Source organism: Empidonax traillii, unplaced genomic scaffold (genome assembly GCF_003031625.1).
Source record: "Empidonax traillii isolate 1590-97213 ecotype Southwest subspecies unplaced genomic scaffold, ASM303162v1 scaffold16:size2589160, whole genome shotgun sequence".
Taxonomy (NCBI): domain Eukaryota; kingdom Metazoa; phylum Chordata; class Aves; order Passeriformes; family Tyrannidae; genus Empidonax; species Empidonax traillii.
The window spans coordinates 1,139,331-1,158,391 of NW_020955209.1; the positions used below are offsets into that span (position 1 = coordinate 1,139,331).

General features: G+C 42.6%; 1 protein-coding gene across 6 annotated transcripts in view; it reads left to right on the plus strand.

The window, feature by feature from the left end:
• The window catches only part of PRDM1 (PR/SET domain 1), a 56,109-nt gene extending 39,032 nt beyond the window's left edge, over positions 1-17,077 (plus strand). For 3 of the 6 annotated variants that reach the window (XM_027895171.1, XM_027895197.1, XM_027895161.1), the window contains exons 3-7: positions 1,204-1,323; positions 4,470-4,722; positions 12,004-13,112; positions 13,412-13,540; positions 13,958-14,533. In XM_027895171.1, coding sequence (XP_027750972.1) covers positions 1,204-1,323; positions 4,470-4,722; positions 12,004-13,112; positions 13,412-13,540; positions 13,958-14,533 — 2,187 coding nt within the window. Of the gene's footprint in view, positions 1-194; positions 604-1,203; positions 1,324-4,469; positions 4,723-12,003; positions 13,113-13,411; positions 13,541-13,957 lie in introns of those variants that run through there. The other 3 variants (XM_027895152.1, XM_027895179.1, XM_027895190.1) reach the window with 2 other exon arrangements.
• The last annotated feature ends 1,984 nt before the right edge of the window (positions 17,078-19,061 follow it).

Below are 19,061 nucleotides of genomic sequence, written 5' to 3' on the forward strand. Positions count from 1 at the left end.
TCTGTAGGGTCTGATGAGTGCTAATCTGATTTGGTGAGGACATCGATTCCTTGTGGGCTACAGACAGCAGTAATCACAACTTTTAGTGTTCATCAGCCGCTTCTGATGCTCTTGTCTTGTTCTGAAATCCTGGTGAGCAAAAAGACAAGTGGCAAGATGTGTGAAGGGGATATATTTAATTCAGTTTCATTAATGAACTTTTTATCTTCTTTTTTTTTTATACTATCTGAGCAGCAGGATCAATCTTGCAAAGGCTTAGGGGTCTTGGTTTACAAAATCACTCGGTTTTTAACATCATTTGGATACATTAACTTTAAGAAGATTAGTGAGAAACAGAGAGACAAAACCAGTAACTCAGCAGTGTTTTGCAAAGGGTTACTCCAAGGCACGTTCTTCTGAATAATGATGAATTGCTTCCTGATTTGTGGTCAGTGACTTTTTTTGGTGTAATTACTGTCAAGAAGGAAGCTGAACAACCAGAGTACATTTCTTAGACCTACCATAGTGGAGCATTTTCTTCAAAACCCTTATGACTTTTTGACCAAACCCACTTGATATATGTTACTGGAACTGCTGATTCCTTTTTATAAAAGAAGGTGACCTGTGAGTACGTGTCCCAAACCCATTCCATATTCTGGTTTGTATGCCACTGCATGCTGGTAAGAGAACTGTAGGTTGTCTTTTTTTTGTTTTGTTCTCTTTTTAGCTATCAGGGTGGGTGTAGAGTGAAGAATGGAGGAGGGTGGAGGGTGGTTTCATTTTGATCTGGAGGAGCAGTCATTCCAGTTCCTAACTTATTAGAAAAGTGAGTTCTGTAGCAGTGAAGTGATTGCTAGATATTGAATATGTTTTTTGCTGAAACTAGACTTTTGGGGGTTACCTCTGATAGGAGAAATAACTTCTGAAGATATTTGATAGTCTCTGCACATTTCACTTACTATTTCTTTTTGTAAATATATTTCCACAAAATCAGTTTTTAAGGTGGTATTCATCATTGGCTTCCACATGTCTGGGTAAAATGCTGATATCTTACAAAGCTCTTTGTATTGCATCCAATGTGACTATTCATTTATTTCTGTTTTGCTGACCTGTCACTAAAAATTTGTTGTGTTGTCTGCTTTACTTTAAGGGGGACAGGGGAAAAGAGGAAGACTTCTCAGTTTCTGCTGGCAGTGAACTGATCCTGTGTTGCTCTTCTTGTAGGTCACTGGAGTTATAAGCAAAGAGTACATCCCAAAAGGAACACGCTTTGGACCCCTGGTAGGAGAGATCTATACCAGCGATACGGTTCCCAAGAATGCGAACAGAAAATACTTTTGGCGGGTAAGCAGGAAAAAATAGCACCATGTTGTTGCAGTAAGCAGATCGCTAAATGAGTAGGGCTGAGAAGCTGGGTCACTTCCTGCTGCAGACCCGTCTGATGCAGGGGACAGCCTCTGTACGCTGCCAGGCATGAACAGAGCCAGTGGGTGAATTAAGCTGACTAAAAGCCTGGCTGTAGGGACTGTGTGGGTGGAGAGAGCAGTGGAGATGCACAGCTCTCCTCTCTGTCACTTTGACTCTCTCTTCCAATACGGATCGGTGCTTGGTTCTGTAAAGAAATAGTTCTGCTGCTTGCTGTAAGGGTAGGCTGTTTTGAATTTCTTCACAGTGGAAAGTCTGTCTAGTTTATGAAAGTATCACGTCCTTGATTTTTCCCTCTGTGAAGAAGATGTGAAAGTAGTGCATAAACTTTTACTCTGGAATTATGATACATTTTGTGACATTTTTTCATAGGTTATGAATAGAACTGCTATAACACAGTGGTGGTGGTGGTGGTGGTGGTGTTCAGTGTATATCATTCAAGTAGTAAATGTTTCTAGTCCACCTCAGAATTGTTAGAAGAGAAGCCCAAGGATTTTAGAGAGGGGAAAAGAGACAAACACTAAATGTGGTGCCTAAACTGTACTCCACAGCATAAGCTGGAAGGGAGCACTAGCCAGTTTGTTTTTGCTTGGGCAGTCTGTGCAAGGGAATATGCTTCCAGTTTTTGAGGTAACATAATTCTCAGTTTCTTTACAGACCCATTATTACTTGTTAGAGGATATTCCTTAGTCCCATGTTCTTCCATAGATTTGTTTTGCTGCCTTCTAGCCACTTAGTTTGTGTCTAAATCTGTGGATTTGGGACTGTGTCCAAGCCTCTGTGCTCAGGTGCCTGCCTGCCTTAGTAATATCCCAACCTCATATCCAGGTGAAACCAAGGCCAAGCCCCAGCGTTCCCCATAACCCTTTCTTCCTACCTAATTGAATCATTTTGGTTTTCTCAGATCGTCTTTGTGCACTGTAATACAGCATTGCACGGGCAGTTATTTGCATGAGCATTTTTACAAAGCAGGGAACTCTTTTCACATTCATAAGGCCACAAAATGTTTCATTTTGATGAATTTTTGGGGAGCTTTTGGGCAGTATAGGAAGAATCTGGTACGCTGGCCCTAGTCCTGCCAGTTAATAAGACAAGCAGACACAGAGAAGAGGGACTGCTAAACATCTTGCAGGACTTCATTCGTATGTTGCAGCAAGAAAGATGACATCATTCTCATGATGTGATTTTAAGCCTTAATGCAGAGGGATCCTCAGAAAAGCTATCCTAGGAGCCATCTAAGCATCATTAAATTCTCTGTTATAATCTCTTGATTCATTCAAGACAGACTGCTGCACTGAAAATTAATTCCTTCCTAGGGGTCTGACACAGGCTTGCATATGCAAAGGAAATTGTGGGAGATAACTTTCCACATGTTATTAAAGGCATCCTGGGCTTGCTGGCAGAAGTGGGAACATCTGCTCTGTGCACGGGGAATGCTTGCCTGTGCCTTGCCCGCGTGAGGGGAGCAGGGCCGCCCCGGGGCCCACGTCATTTCTGGGAACAGCGCCGTGACTCAGCACATCTGGTCTCGCCTTCCCCAGAATAGGTGGGAGCCTGGTGGGTGCTTTTGCCAGGGGAGCCGGATCTGTGGCCCTGACGTGGGAGTGGTGGAGGGCTAGTTTGGGAAGTGGCAGCAGGCGTCAAGCGCCGGAGCCTCGCGTTCCTGGAAGTTTGTGAGCCAGGGTGAGCAGAGAAACCCGAAGGCTCCTCTTGATGCAGCATAACTCACCCAGCTCCCTTCCATTTTCTCATAACAAACACACCGCAAAATCTCTCGCAAGCTGCTTTGATGAGGCCACATGTATTTCCCCCTTCTCAGTTTACAGGAAGTTACTCTTAAAGAAAGTGATTCTGGTGTTTGCGGCCGGCGTTAAAGGGCCAGGCCGCCTCGCCCCTCTGTGGCTGTGGCTCCTGGGGAGCAGAGGAAGGGTCCTGTCCTGGCTGGCCAGTGGGCGCTCGGAGGGCCAGGGTGCGCTGCCTGGCCAGGTAGGTGCGAAAAACAGTAATGTGAACACAAAGACAGAAACACCCTGTGGACCTATGATAAGCTCTGTCTCCCCTTTGGAAAGGCATTTCCTGCTCAGCGAGGTGCATCTCTGGTGCAGGCTGCTCTCACTTCAGGGTTTGGTTTTTGCCTGGTCATCTCTTTTGTGAAACCCAGGAACCCCATTTCATCCAGCACAGAGCTAGTTCCCTCCAAAAGTAAGCAATGTGTTTTTAACAAACATGTCTGCTGGATTTTCCTTGATTTTTTTTTTTTTTAAAGTAGTCCTCTTATTCTTACCATTTTAAGAAACAGTACCTTCTGTCAGTGATTGGGACTTCTTTCCCTTAAACCTGCTAAGCAGTTTTTAAATTCGTGTTTTCTTTCTCCTCTGTGGACAAGTCAGAGCATGTCCCTTGATAAGAAAAGTGACTTCTCATGGGCTAACCCCTCTCCAGGTCTTCGTTAAGTTATGGCCTGAATCTTTGCCTCACCCAGCCGTTCTACAAAAGGGTTGCAGTTCAATTATGAGCAAGTGTTGCTTTAGGACTCTGGTGGGGGGTGGAGAATGTTTGCATAGTTTAAACCTTTGGGTGGAGGTGGTAGGAAACTGCAAGTACAGAGCCATAGAAAAAGGCGAGAAAGACTCTGACGTAGCACAGCCAGTCTGTCTTATGGGTGACTCAAAGCATTAATGCAACATGCACTCAGACCTGCAGTCATCAGCATCACCCACTTGTTGATCGTAGCACCAGGAAAAGGACTCTAAGGTAGACTGTTCACAGGGAGAGTACTCTGCATTTCAGATTTTGTGTCTTATGTCTTGTTTTCTCATACTACCAGAGACACAGGCTAAGCTGAAATGGGAAAGGTGACTGTGTATTTATGTTTGAATACCTTTGTAACTCTCAGGATGTCATAGTTGGAAAGGCGGGAACTCAACTTGGACTTTTATTCCAGTGATATCTGCTCATTAGAAGAAAAAAAAGCTTATTGTTCCCCTCCCCCGGACTCTGTACGTACATGTTGCGTGTAGTGCATATATATATATATATTCATAAGCACTTCCTCTCTATTCTAGATCTATTCAGGTGGTGAGCTTCACCACTTCATTGATGGATTTAACGAGGACAAGAGCAACTGGATGCGTTATGTAAACCCTGGCTACTCTGTTCAGGAACAGAACTTGGCTGCTTGTCAGAATGGAATGAACATCTACTTCTATACCATCAAGCCCATCCCTGCCAACCAAGAGCTGCTTGTATGGTATTGCCGAGACTTTGCAGAAAGGCTGCACTATCCCTCCTCCAGAGAGCTGACAATGATGAACCTCAGTAAGTGGATTACAGTATGAGCAAAGAATGCTAGTAATGTCTCTTCTGCCTATACGACCTAATAATAAGTTGTGTAATTATACAGCTGCATCACCTGTTGTGTCACAGTGGGCAGCTTGGAGTAGAAAAGGTGAATTAAAAAGCCCAGAACAACAAATTGAGTTCCCTGTGCCTGTTGAAATTATAAATACATTATAAAAAATCTGAGCAGTTGCTGGTTTACGGTCTGAGTCTGATCTGATGAAATTCTGGATGGACAACCTGAATATATCCTTTGCCTTCAGAATCATAGTTGTTGGTTCACTCTCAGACTTTTCAAGTCCAGATCTCACAGTGTGTTGAGCAAAAGTCTGTTTTGATAGCATATACTAAAGGCTGTCCAGTCATGCTGCCAAAGGGCTGCCCTCACTGTACCGGGAAGTGGCCATGTGCCATGACTCTGTCTAGGTGTCTGACATAATACTTGTTTACTGCATAATGCACTTTGAGCCTTGCATCTACACTTATTTATCTTATGGGAGCAAACCTCCTGTGGTCTTCTCATCGGGTTACTTGTTTTTTTAAGCTTAGTGCACTTTGTCCCCATTTCTTGGCTTTATAGCGCAGCTTTCGTTTTCTGTTCAAAAATAATAGCACTGGTAGCAGAGGGGAGAGGTGTTTCCAGGAGTTTATCTCTGTGTTCCTCTGTGGTTTCTGACCATTTCCAGTCTTGGTGCTTTAGTCATAGCTTAATCACTGCCTGGCACCTCACCCAGAGCCCCTTGAAGAGAGGGAAAGATCCTTGCTGACTTGTTAATGGACTCTTAGGCTGCCTGCCCCACAGCCAGCTGCTCTGAGGTAGAGCAAAGCATTCCTTTGTCCTTCTGCCAGTGCCTACACTGAAACTTGAAAGAAAAACCAAGCAGATTTTTTTTTTTAATGATAAGAACTTCTTGCAGTCATTTGGAAACAAGGGGTTGTAAAATATCAGTGTTGCTTTGGGGATCATTAGAGCTAAAATGTCTTCCCGTATCATAAAAATGATGTCACACACTCAGATTAATCAAAAATACATCTGTCCCCTGTGGATGTCATCCATTCATCAGTTTTTGTCTTTCCTTACGAACGAATAGAAGAAAATTTCTTGTCTTCTAATGGCAGGGGGAAGAGAGGGAGGGAATGTCCTACGCAGCTGTATTCTTTATTCAAAAACTGTCTCAGTGATTCTGTCATCTTTGCACATATGTCATTTCACCACTCTCTGTGCAGTTTTATTTCCTGATATGATGAACTGTTGGCTTTTCAGTGGGACCTGCAGGTGGGATGAGACAACAGCATTTAGAGTTCCTGTGGATGAGGAGTTTGCAAAGATCTAGCTAGGAGGATACACAAATCCAGGATTGGTTTCCTGCGTCTTGCTGGTACCTTAGGTTTCCTTGCAGAAGTAGCAATGAATGTATTTGTAAAGTGTTAGAGTGTTTCTTACTGTGTCCAGTTACTCTTACTCAGATCAAAATGTGGTGTGTCTGGACACAGCAGAATAACCCATTTTTGTAAAAGTAGGCTCAATATGTGGATTTAAAGAAATGGGATTGTGAGCCACAGTTGTGTAGTTCAGCCTTAACATTTGCAGTATTTCTAGTTGCTGAAATTGAAATAACCATTCTTCTCTTTTAAGATAACTACATTTAAACCATTTCAAAATTTTATGTTAGCTTTCTCTGCCTAAAGAAAGTAGCAGTTCAGCAAAATAAGAAAAAGTTCTCACTTTTTTTTTATTTTCCCCCCTCATTTTTGTGATAGACATATTCAGGCCTAAAGCCTGCAGTTGGGCCAAAAACCCTGCAGGTACCATAAAGATTGAGGTTTTCTAAAGTTTTGGTGCCCTTTTTTGAAAAGTACAGAAAAAAAATCTAGAAGCCTCCCAAAGATGCTTATTTGCAGAAGGCCCTGTAGCAACAGTGCAAGCAGGGATGGTTTTTCCAGCATTAGTACTGGAACTAGATGAGTTCAAAGTGAATGCCAGCACTGTTTAGTTTTCTTCTGCCCCATCTAGGGTGTGCAGAGCACATTGGTGCCTGCAGGAGGCTTTGGAAGAGCCGTACCTTGGTTGGCTGCCCAGACCAGGACAGGAGAGGCCACCTGGGACACACACCTACAGAGACCTTCAGGCGGCTGCTTTAAGTGCCTCAGGGGATTGAGGATCACGATCTTGGAGTTTAGCATTTCAGTTCCTCTTTAAACACCAGAGCAGGATGGGCCTCTGGGGAAAAATGTATCAGGGAATTTCTCTGGCTTTATTTCCTGTAATTAGTGGCCTCAAAAATGAGAGAACTACCACTTTAGAGCATAAATATATTTACACATCCACATATAACATCTATTTGCCACTTGCCTCTGTAACAGCAAACTTTCAAATTAAAGGTAACTTACCCAGCGTTAGTTCATTTGTGCCCTGTAGAAGGAAAGCATCCAGATTCAGGACAGCAATTAGGCATGTACTTAGTTGTGGGTTTAACCCTGTCCTCTGTGTTTTTTTGAACTGGGGCCTTTGACCCAGTCCTTCAGACGCTGGAGCACACACCTACCTTCACAGCCATGATTACCTCTGAGTGGAGCTACGTAACTTCGAGTGGATGTTGAAGTGCCTGCAAGGAGTTGCACAATAGTGGTAGAGGGAAAACTCCACATTATCCCAGCGGTAGAAATTCAGTCTCGTTTTAATCAATCCCCTTCCCCTTCTTGCCTGTTTGCCTTCTTGCATGTTTTCTGTCAGGATTTGAGATGTCACCTTCAGATGGTGCCGTTGTCCAGGAAATAGCGTTAAGTATGGGGGCACATAGATTTCTACATTTTGCTGGCCAAAAAATAAATTTTTGGTAATTTGTTAAATGGGCTTAAACTTCATTTAGCTGCTTCTTCAGATTGTCTTTTAGTCTGTGATATTTTATATTTGGACTATTTAGCAAACAGACTGAAGAAATTTGCTTCTGGGTTCCCACATAGTTTAACATTTCATTCTTACCTCATCATGGGAGGATTGTTTTGGATGGAGGGTGGAGAGAGTAACAGTTAAAAAACCCCAAAAACAAAACCAACAAAAAACCCCCAACAAAAACGCGACAAAATCCAAACAATTGCATTGACTCAGGACATGACTATTTGATAATAATGTTCATATATTGCAATCATATGATGCAACTTCCTGCTGCTCTGTCATGTTTGTCTCCTCGGTCAAGTGCGGGCAGGTGACACCTTTTGGTCAAGCTTCAGGAAAAAAAGTTCAAGTTGGAGAAAGACAATTTGCATATTTACAAAATATTTGGCAATCTTTTTGTTTCATTAGCAGGTTTAATGAGGCATTATTTTAAATGTTTCAGGTTCTATGAAGATTAACTTTTTAATGCTTTTTTCTGAAATGCAGTTTATTCTTTTCTTCTTCTTCCTGCTGGCCCTGACATGCTGGCCGTTAGCTCAGCCCTGTCGCTCGCTTTCCCTTTTGTTTATGGGCAGTTTCACTTTCTGGTTTTGAAGCTTTTCTGTTTGGGTTGAGAGGAAACATCTGCACTTGCTTAAGAAAAATGCCTCCTGGAATGTTCAAAAGGGCTCAGGAAAAATTATTTCTAAATGATATGAAAGGTTTTCTTCACAAAACCATAATTTGGGGGCTAAAGTTGGACTTAATATGGGGGATTATTTGAAGGCTCCCTTAAAGACCTTCTCTGAGCAAAAAGTTTTCAAAGCCATGTCACCCTTCCTTGGACACATTCAGAAAACAGATGAACAAATCATGTACTTCTAAATGTTGGTCTCCATTCTCATTCTGAGTGGAAACAGTCTTTGTTTTGCCCGCTCCACAACTTCGAGGTTCTCTTACTACTAGCAAAAGAGGTGCTTAATTTAGATCGAAAATGTGAATCGGCATAATTAAGCTTCACCGCTCGAAGTGTTCAGTACCATCTCACTCCTGAAATCACTTCTGAAATTACTGTCTGCCTACAACCGTTTTTCAAGTTTTTAGAAAAAAACAGATCATTGTTTTTATGAAATCTTTCTCAGGCTACAGCTCAGAGCACGAGAACCGAGAGCAAAGCCTACAGCTCTGCAGCAGTCTGTAGCTGGAACACCCACATTGGAGTGACTTCAGGCAGCCCCTCCACTCAAGTTTTATTGATGCTTAAAAGTAACAGGAGTTTTGTCCTTTTTTCCCCTTGCACGCACTCACTAATCTCAGATCTAACCAAACAATTTAATCTGTTGACCTCAGTTAGAAGTGGATCGGGCTCCTCAAGAGGCACGTCTGGAGGTTTTTTTCTTTCTTTTTTCCCCCTCTCCTCTCAGATCAGTAACTTAGAAATGCAGCTGCACTGTTCTTGTTTTGTCACAAATCTCTTTTCTGTGTCTCTCTGACCACAGAAACTAGACAGATCTTGGAAGAGTATGTGCCTATATTTAGTGTGTAGTGTGTGTGTGTATGTATGTGTGTAGATGGGGGCGGCGGGGAGAAATGCCTTTCAAGAGTGAGAGGGAGACCTTCTGATTAGTAAAAACTTAAATCTAAGATCACAAGTTAAAAAAAAAAAAATTCATTTTTAAAAAATATATCTCTTTAAATTTGAAGTGTGGCTGCTGTAAGAGCAACAAGAAAGGTTGTAAACCTCTCAATCAGTTTCAGCTCTGGTTTAAATCCACTTTCAGTATAAAACTTGAGAGTCTCTCCTTGGTCCACAACATTACCTTCTCTTATTTTACATAGTGCTGACACACTTGTTTATGTTTTGATCTCTCTGATGTTCCCAAGTGTCCCTTGTGCTCAGGTAATAAGGGAAAAAGCCAAGAGAGGATTTATGGACCAAAAATAGCTTTCAAACTAAAGAGAGCTGTCACAGTTAGACTTGAAAAACAATCTTTAACTATCACGACTTCTGTCTACACGGGGAAATTAGTAGGAAGGAAAGCTTTACTGGGAAAATTCAGAAGGGAAGGAAAGAGCAATTATCTTTAGTCAATCAAGTGGGAGCGTGGGCTTGTTGCACAAAGAAAGTTTTGCTCTCTGCTTGAGCTTCCTTTCTGTCACTCATGGGCTTGCTCCCGTGTGTAAGGCACGTATGTCCCCACCCTCGTGTTTAACCTTGTGACAGTAGGAGCTGTTCCTCCAGCTGAAGCGGCCCTAGTTTCTCTATCGCTTTTCCAGCAGCACCAGCACTTCTCCTTCCTCTTCCCCTCCCCCTGGACTTTTTTTCTTTAGAAGAAAAAAGTGTCAGTTTGAACTTCCTGCTTGACAGACCCCACTGAGAAACTGATATGGGCCTGATAAGGTGGTATTTATTTATTTTTCCTGCTGTGAGGCTTCACAAGTCCCACTTCCCACCCCCTCCGCCATGCAGCTTTCAATACTGCCCAGTCTTGATACTTCCCGATGCTGATAGTGTCACCAGTGCAGTGTTTGCTCTTGGACACTGGTGTGGTGAAAGGCAGCTGATAAGAAGATACAGATAATATCCCCACTGCTATTGTAGAGTTTGTTGAACCTAGTAGGACCTCAGTATTATGCCCAACAATCTGGTGGACCTTAAGAAAATCAGTTACCAGTCCACGAGTACAGACAAAATGACCGAAGAAAGTAGATGATTTTTAAAGCCAGACAATGCAATGTGCTATTATTGAATTTTTGATACAGCTGTGCATTAAGCTTTCAACATTGAGAGGAGTAATCTGTGCATTTATGTGTGTATGTGCTTTCTGTACAACACCTCTGAGTTTTATCATAAATATTTTAATTGAATATTCGATTGCATTTCATCACAGCTTGAAAATACACAAACTGCTCACATATCTCAAACTAAATTTGCTTGCTAATGCCATTTGAAAAAGGATGCTACTGTAAAGTGGATTGCTGTGAGTAGGAGCATACTTTGAAAGCAGCTGTTTTGTTGGATACGTTTAATAAATGGTTGTTTCTTTGCCTTATAGGGTAATGTTGCCAAATTTTAGATTCCATCAGGGTAGTGAATAGTGAAGCAAAGAATCCATGTTGAAAGCAGCGTGGTCATTGCCTGTTCTCATATTACTTGCTGGGTTCAGATGATTCTGCAGAAATCAGAAATAGCTCCTTCTCACCTCAGATAGTGAAGTAAGAGCAGTCAGTCATGGAAGGAGAAAAGTGTCTAAAGGACTGTAATATTTTTGAGTCACATACATACCGGTGTTGATTTGTACCTCCTGATGGAAAGCTGTGCACATAACTAAGCATGATTATGAAACCTTCTTGTAGTTTTTACCCATAATAAAATATTTTACAAGTAATCAAGATTTTTTAATTATTAACTTAGATAAAAGCAGACTTCTTTTTCTACTGAAGACATCTTTCAGTGTACTGTCTACGTTTAGTATGTCCAAATAGCAAGGTCTTTGAATACAGATAAATGGAGTATGTGTTGAACTGAGATGAATGGATGCTAGCTTCTATTTCCTTCTAAATACATATTTCTTTTTCCTTTTCATTTTTTTCCCTTTTTTTTTTTTTTTTTTTTGCTAAAGTACATTTCAACTTAAGCTGGAGCCGACCAGTCTTGCTTTCTTTTGCTTTGCTTCAGCATTTTTTTTATAAAGTACAGCTGTAAGCAGAGGAGCTTTGCATAGACTGAATGCCACAGAAATCTGCAGTAAATAGTCTGCTTTGTTGTAGATGTTCCTAAGCAGTATATTTAATGAGTAATGATCTGTTTACTGATGGAGAATACCTTCGCTTTGAAGAAGGCTTTCATCCTAGCCAGCCATGGTTTTTTTGGTACTGTAAGTAATTGAACTGGCTGGTGAAGTGACTGCTGCGGTTTGGCAAAAGCTGATTTGTCATGCCTTGTTATTTTACTGAGGAGCATTTCTGGGAGCTTGTGTTCTGCAAAGTCCTGCTGTTAAACCTGTATTATGAACAAATGCTCCTTACGACATTTATTAGAAATACTGCTTAAAGACACAATCAACAGCAAAGCTAGTCAAATTTAAGGGAAAAGAAAGGTGAAATCAGTTTGCAGAGTGGAGACTAGCACTCTGCAAATGCATCATCATCCAGGTCTGTATGTACTGTCTGGCATCCCTTAAATTAACAATGCTTTTTATTAACACTTAATATCAGCAGGCATTTCTTCACACAAAAATTAGTCTTTTGGCAAGTTAAATGATTGCTCATCTCTGAGAGTAGCCCTTCCTTCCCACTAAACTTGTAGGAGGTAGATTGTGTTTTGAAAAGAGATAATACCAGTGACAAATCTAAGTAATCATTACCTTGTCTTTCTGTTTCAGCGCAAACCCACATTAATCCAAAGCAGCACAGTGCTGATAAAGATGAGCTTTATCAGAAGAGCATCCCAAAGAAGGAGCACAGTGTGAAAGAAATACTGAAAATGGAATCCAATCCTCCAAAAGGAAAAGACTTCTTCCAGACCAACATTTCACCAGTTACTCCAGAAAAGGACTTGGATGATTTGCGTAAGAACTATAGCCCGGAGAGGTGTTTCTTCCCTCGAGTTGTCTACCCAATCCGACCTCACATTCCAGAAGACTATCTGAAAGCTTCCTTAGCATACGGGATGGACAGACCCAGCTACATTACTCACTCACCCATCCAGGCATCTACTACACCAAGTCCTTCTGGGAGGAGCAGCCCAGACCAAAGTTTAAAAAGTTCAAGCCCTCACAGCAGTCCAGGGGTCACGGTTTCACCTCTGGCACCTACTTCCCAAGAGCACAGAGAGCCATACTCTTACTTGAATGGATCGTATGGCTCAGAAGGATTAGGGTCTTACCCTGGATATGCACCCCCTGGCCACCTCCCACCTACCTTTCTACCATCCTATAACCCCCACTACCCCAAATTCCTGTTACCTCCATTCAATATGAGCTGTAATAACCTGAGTGCTTTGAACAATATCAATGGCATCAACAATTTCAATCTGTTCCCAAGGATGTATCCTCTTTATGGCAACCTGCTCAGCGGAGGTAGCCTTTCCCACCACATGCTGAACCCCACCACGCTCCCCAGTTCATTGCCCAGTGAAGGAGGCCGTCGATTGCTGCAGCCTGATCATCCAAGAGACTTCCTCATACCAGCACCTAACAGTGCCTTCTCTATCACGGGCGCTGCTGCCAGCATGAAGGACAAGCCATGCAGCCCTACCAGTGGGTCACCCACCGCTGGTACAGCAGCCAGTTCGGAACACATAATGCAACCTAAACCTACCTCAGTGGTGTTGGCTGCCACCGGCGGTGAAGAAGCCATGAATCTCATTAAAAGTAAGAGGAATGTGACCGGTTACAAAACCCTCCCCTACCCACTTAAGAAGCAAAATGGGAAGATCAAGTACGAATGCAATGTTTGCTCCAAGACCTTTGGCCAGCTCTCCAATCTGAAGGTAGGCAGTGGAGAATGAGACAGGAGTCTCCTGGGAAGGGCTCAGATTTCTCCCTGTAGTTTTCAAGGAAAAGTGGAGACAGGCCTCCCTTACTTGTTTGGCTGTTTACCTGTCTGGGCTTAATACAGCATCCCCCACTCCCCACAGGAAATCGTGGTTGTGTGTTTTAGTGCTGATGCCACCCAGATAACACTGTATTTTGGCAATGGGACTCTTCCCCTGACTCTAGGAAACATCTGAAAGTACTTTTGTCGTAGTACTGGAAACTGCAAATTGTTAATTGCTTTGTTTCTCCATAGGTGCACCTCAGAGTACACAGTGGAGAGAGACCATTTAAATGCCAGACTTGCAATAAAGGCTTCACACAGTTGGCTCACCTCCAGAAGCACTATCTGGTACACACGGGAGAAAAACCCCATGAGTGTCAGGTATGTAACACACACAGAGACAGCTTCCCTTGCAGGCCGAAGGGATGGCAGAGCTTGTGCACATCCTGTATATGGTGTGCAGGGAGGGCTGAGTGACAAACCCTTGGCTGCTCAGGGCTGGAGTCCACACCACAGCCGTGCACAGCCCTGGTGCAGCAGCATCTGGGAGAGAGCAGGATTGCCTGTAGCCTGCTAGAGCAACATCTGCCTGATACAGTTTTGCCATCAACCACACTCGAAATGCCATTCACCATTATTTAAATAAAAAAGGTGGGGATTTTTTTTTCCCTTTGTGAGAAAGTGTGAAGATATAAAAAGCTGCTGCTTCATCCTGCTGTCTCCTCCTAGGTGTCTGTGATTTAAACCATAAAATCCCCTCCCACTCATTCACTGTTTCTCTGCCACCCCCAACATTAGGTTTGTCACAAGCGGTTCAGCAGCACCAGCAATCTCAAAACCCACCTGCGGCTCCACTCTGGAGAGAAGCCTTATCAGTGCAAGCTCTGCCCAGCCAAATTCACCCAGTTTGTGCACCTGAAGCTGCACAAGCGTCTCCACACCCGAGAACGTCCCCATAAATGCATCCACTGCCACAAGAGCTACATTCACCTCTGCAGCCTCCAGGTCCACCTGAAGGGCAACTGCCCCGTTGCTCCTGCCTCCGGCCTCTCCATGGAGGACCTGAATCGAATCAATGAGGAGATCGAGAAGTTCGACATCAGTGACAATGCTGACAAGTTGGAAGAAGTGGAGGACAATATCGACTTAACATCGATCGTGGAGAAGGATATACTGACCCTGCTCAGGAGGGAAATGGAAGGAGCTAATCTGAAAGTATCTCTACAGAGGAACCTGGGAAATGGGCTTATCTCGTCAGGATGCAACCTTTACGAGTCGTCCGATCTGTCAATTATGAAGTTGCCTCACGGTCACCCACTACCTCTGTTACCTGTAAAGGTCAAGCAAGAAACAGTTGAACCAATGGACCCTTAAGACTTTTTGGCAAAGTGATTTTTTTTTTTAATTTATGACTTGGCAAGTCAGGGTGCCTGTAACAGTTGCTTGTACATAGTTTCAATGCTGCAAAGCAATCTTGGCTTACAGTAGTTTCCCTACGCTCTCCAGCTGAAAGAAGGAACTCCAAAGTTACTGTTTTCTCAGGGCATAAAAAGGGGCAAAGGACTGTGCATTGCCTCGCCAGTTACTAAAAGACAATCATTTATCCATAACTATTTTTTCAATGATAGTACTTCATAATTTATTATGCAATTAATCATTCTAAAAGCAATAATTAGGAAAATGTTTACAATGACTGGAAAATTCATTGTAATTTTTACTTTAAATGTTTTTATTTTTGTTTTATGGCCATTCTTTGTAGATATTTTTTTCTGCACATCTGTTTTGAGAACCTAAGATTGGGGTTTCAGTTAATGTGTTTTATGTACCAATGTCTTTTAAACAAATGCGGTTTTTCGTATTGCCAAAGTTGTGACATACAGAATCCTAGACCATGTTTGAAAAAAAATGCCATGTACTTTTATGTGCAAATCACCCCACTGGGAATAGAAAAGGAAAAAAATTAACCAAATCAACAACCCAGAGTAGCAGCAAGCAGGGAAGAAACTGTTTCCCCTGCCTCTCTGAGGAGAGGAGAAAGATTCTTCTACCTGCAGCTCTACCCAGAACAGATGTGGTGCAGCAAACACTGACCTGCCATGGACAATACCACAGGTTTTAGAAAACACCTCTAGCCCCACACATTGTCATGTAACTTTAAGACCAAAGGAATGCATGAGCTTAACGTGGCTTTTCAAAAATCAAATCTCACTTACATTCTTTTGTTTCCAAAAGCAGTGTAAAAGCAAAGACACAAATATTCTTAATATTCTGCCTGAAATGAGGTTTTTGGCAGATTTCTTTCTTCTGGTTTTTGTTTTGTTTTGTTTTGTTTTTTTTGGCCAGAGCCTTCCAGGGATAAAAAAAAAGATGGTCAGATTCCCTGAGAAAGAAGGGGTTCGGTTTTACTTGTATTTTCCTCTCCACTTTGCCTGGGTAGAAGTGGGGAACAAAGTCCTTTCCTGGCACATAAATTTTTTTCTTCCTTCCTGTACGACTCAGATTTTTCTCAGTATTTGTGTTTGTACATTTTGTGGTTAATTTAATTAAAGAAGAAAAGGGCATTGCAAAGTTGTTGAACAACAATTACCTCAGTGCTTGTGTCCAGTGGTGCAGACAATGCTGTTTTAACTAAATGCTTTGCTACTTTAGAGAAGAAACCAAAATGTGCACAGGGAAAGATAGAATGCACGTCCTTTTATCTTTTTGTTTTGCTAAGCCCAAAGATGATATGGTGACGTTTGAGGTGTAGCAAAGAATACATGTATATTTATAGATATATTTATACCACTATACTATATATGTATATGTATATATATTTATACCACTTAAGTTGTGAGCCAAACCATGTAATAAAACTTATTTTTCATCTAAGTGTGAAAATCAAATGTTACCCAGTTTTGCATATAACCAGTGACCTCAAAACCAGAAGGCATTTATCACTTGCAAGTACACATGTGCCCTTGCCCAGGTGGAGCTGGAACTTGCAAACACCTTACGTGAGTGACGTCACCCACGCTGGCGTCTCAGTGAATTCTATGGGAATGACCCTGTTTGCAGGACAGGGCTTGTCAGCCCCCTGCTCTCCCGGCAGTCTGCACTTGGGGGGGAAGGAGGCTGGTGGTCAGTCAACAGACAGCCAGAAAATGTAACTGAAAGAACTTGGAAAGAAGCCAAACACGACCCATGTTTGATGTGGTCACAAATCACAGTAAGGGCAGGAGGGAAGTTAGTTGGGACAAGCCCCTCGTCTCATTGTACCCTGCCATTAATGAGTTGAACGGTTAACTCACATAAGTAGCATTATTACACAACTCCCCTCCATGTATCCTTTTTTTGTCTGGTTATATTCTTACGAAATTTAAAATAGCCCACCTCAGCAATCCAAGATTCAGTGATCTTTTTCTCTTTTTTTTCAGTAAACTTCATTTTAATGGCTTCTGTTAGAAAAACAAACAATCCTGAAATACAAGTCTCTCAGCACAGCTTTTGAAGGACTACAGTTCATTACATTTCCACTTCTGCAAATTGTGAGGCTGACATCTTTTAAATGTAGCAATAGTTCATAAATATAGTACTTAATTGTAGGAAAAACCAAAGTATCACTACTCTGTCACTGGACACACACTTTTCCTATTATTGCCTGTAGTGCTTTCTTGTATTTGATACAAATTTTACAAGAATTTATATGCATCAGCTTTAAGAATTGTTACTTCTCTTTACTGTTTCCCCCTTCCCTTAGACGTTTTACATGTGAATGTAGCAACAATCAACAGTGTTCTGGGGGTTTTTTTTGTCTCTCTTGAGAAAGACTCTGACCAAAGTTAACAGGCTTTTTCCTTTGCTAGAACAACAAACTATCATATGTTTACGTATTGGTTTACATCATTATTTATGTGCAAATTGTCAAATGTAAATTAAATATAAGTGTTCATTGCTTTACTGACGCTTCCCTTGTCTTCAGTCTCTCTGCACTGGGTGGGTGCACAGCCTAGTTGTGGGGCACTGTCCCCTCCCAGCCCCAAATGTGTGCTATGCCGGGGGCAGTGGTATTTCCAGCAATGCTGACTTTTGCCTTTGTGGGTTCTGATTTTCCCTTTTTAAAAGTTGCAAACAGCAATGCCAGAGCCTTAATACCCTTGCCTTAGTTATTTACAACTGTCTCCTTAGTTTCAGGCAGTACTTTTAAAAGACAAAAAGCCAAAAACCAAACACAACAAAAACAACCAAAAAAACCCAAGAATTTTCAGTGTTTCAGTGGACATACTTGAATGCTATCTGCCTTGCAGATATGTGACTAGGGTTCTCATTTACATTTTTCCAAATGATTGTCATTTCTGGCCTGAAACCCTAACCACTGGGACCACAATGACACACTCAAAATGTCAGTGTGAGACCACTTAGTCCTGTCTCAGCATGGTGGGAAATGCGTTCAAAACAAACGTGGATCTGTTGTAAGTGCTCTCAAAGGAGATGTGAATACATACTAAATCCAGGAGAAGGTCAAGTGTCTGTCCCCTTCTCCACCTCAGCCCAAAAGTAACAGCAGGGCAGGATGCCCCAGAAAGCTAATTCAACATTTGCTACTTCCATCACTTACCGAGAGATCTAAACCAGAGAGGCCATGTGCTGCCCTGCCCTACCTGAATGTTAAAGAAATAATGTTCCTGCGCATATTGAGACACTCAGCGCCGTATGATGTTTTAAAAGTATTTCACTGTCCTCTTAAAAAAATTCATTTAAACATCTGTCTCAAGAATTTGAAATACTGCCAACACTGAACTGTGGAGTTAAGAAAACCAGAGCACTATTGTCATAAACGTGCCAAATGCAGCATGTTATATTCCCATATTCGACAGAGCTATTGCTGTAATAATTTAAAAAAAAAAAACACCATAGGATAACCATTACCGCCATAAATCATACTTCATTACTTGGCAAAGCGTTACGTTGCACTGGAGAGTTATGTCCTGGGGACACTTGTAAGCTTTAGAAGATGTTTAATAAAACACATTACATAAAAAGACAATGCACGTTATAGATCACAGCCTCGCGAGGCTGAGCCCGGCAGCTGCTGCCTTGGTTTCTGGCAGCCCCCAAGCCTTTTGGAAGCTGCTGAAGGCGTGTGCTCCGAACAGCAACACAGCGGCTTTCAACCACGGCAACACCACCACCACCAGGTCGGCGAACCGCAACAGTGTTAGGAAGGTGAAGGGGGGAAAAAGCTCAGTGACTCGGGTGTGCCACAAAATGCAGTCCTGTGAGACCATGTGCCCCCAGCACAGAGCCATTGGCTGCCTGTGGGCAGGCAGGATTGGAGCCCATCTTGCTGCCGTCAGTGTGAAAATGTTGGGGGATCAAGCATGTTGGGCAATGTGGCCTTGCCAGCTGAGCTGCTTTGCCACAGGATAGGACGAATTACAGCTGAGACAGACTGAAGCACGGATGTAAGGAGGATCCTGTCCTTCTGGCTGATTTATGAAGCCCAGCGTCTCTCAGCTGGGTACTGGGAGAGACACCGCAAATTCCCAGTGCGGGCAATTATGGCCTTGAGGTCGAAAATGAAAAACGTGACTCACTGAGGGGGTATGACCCTTTGGGTTCAAATCAGTGGCTGCCAGTGCACGGCTGCGTCTCAACACGTGCGCGTGGGATGCGGCCCAAAAGCTTTGCTGTCATTCAGAGGTGTTACGTTTGACTGAGGGAAATAGTTGTGGCTGTAATTAAAGGCAGCCAGGAAACACTTGGCTAATTACTGCATGAGCTGGAGTTGAGTGGATGCTGTACGGCTAAGGAATGTGCCTGTCATGGGGCAGGTATCTGCAAAACACTGGTTGGCCAGGTGGCTTAAGGGAAACTCACTGACAACACCAAAGTAGCCGCCCTGGCATTGAGATGGAGGTCT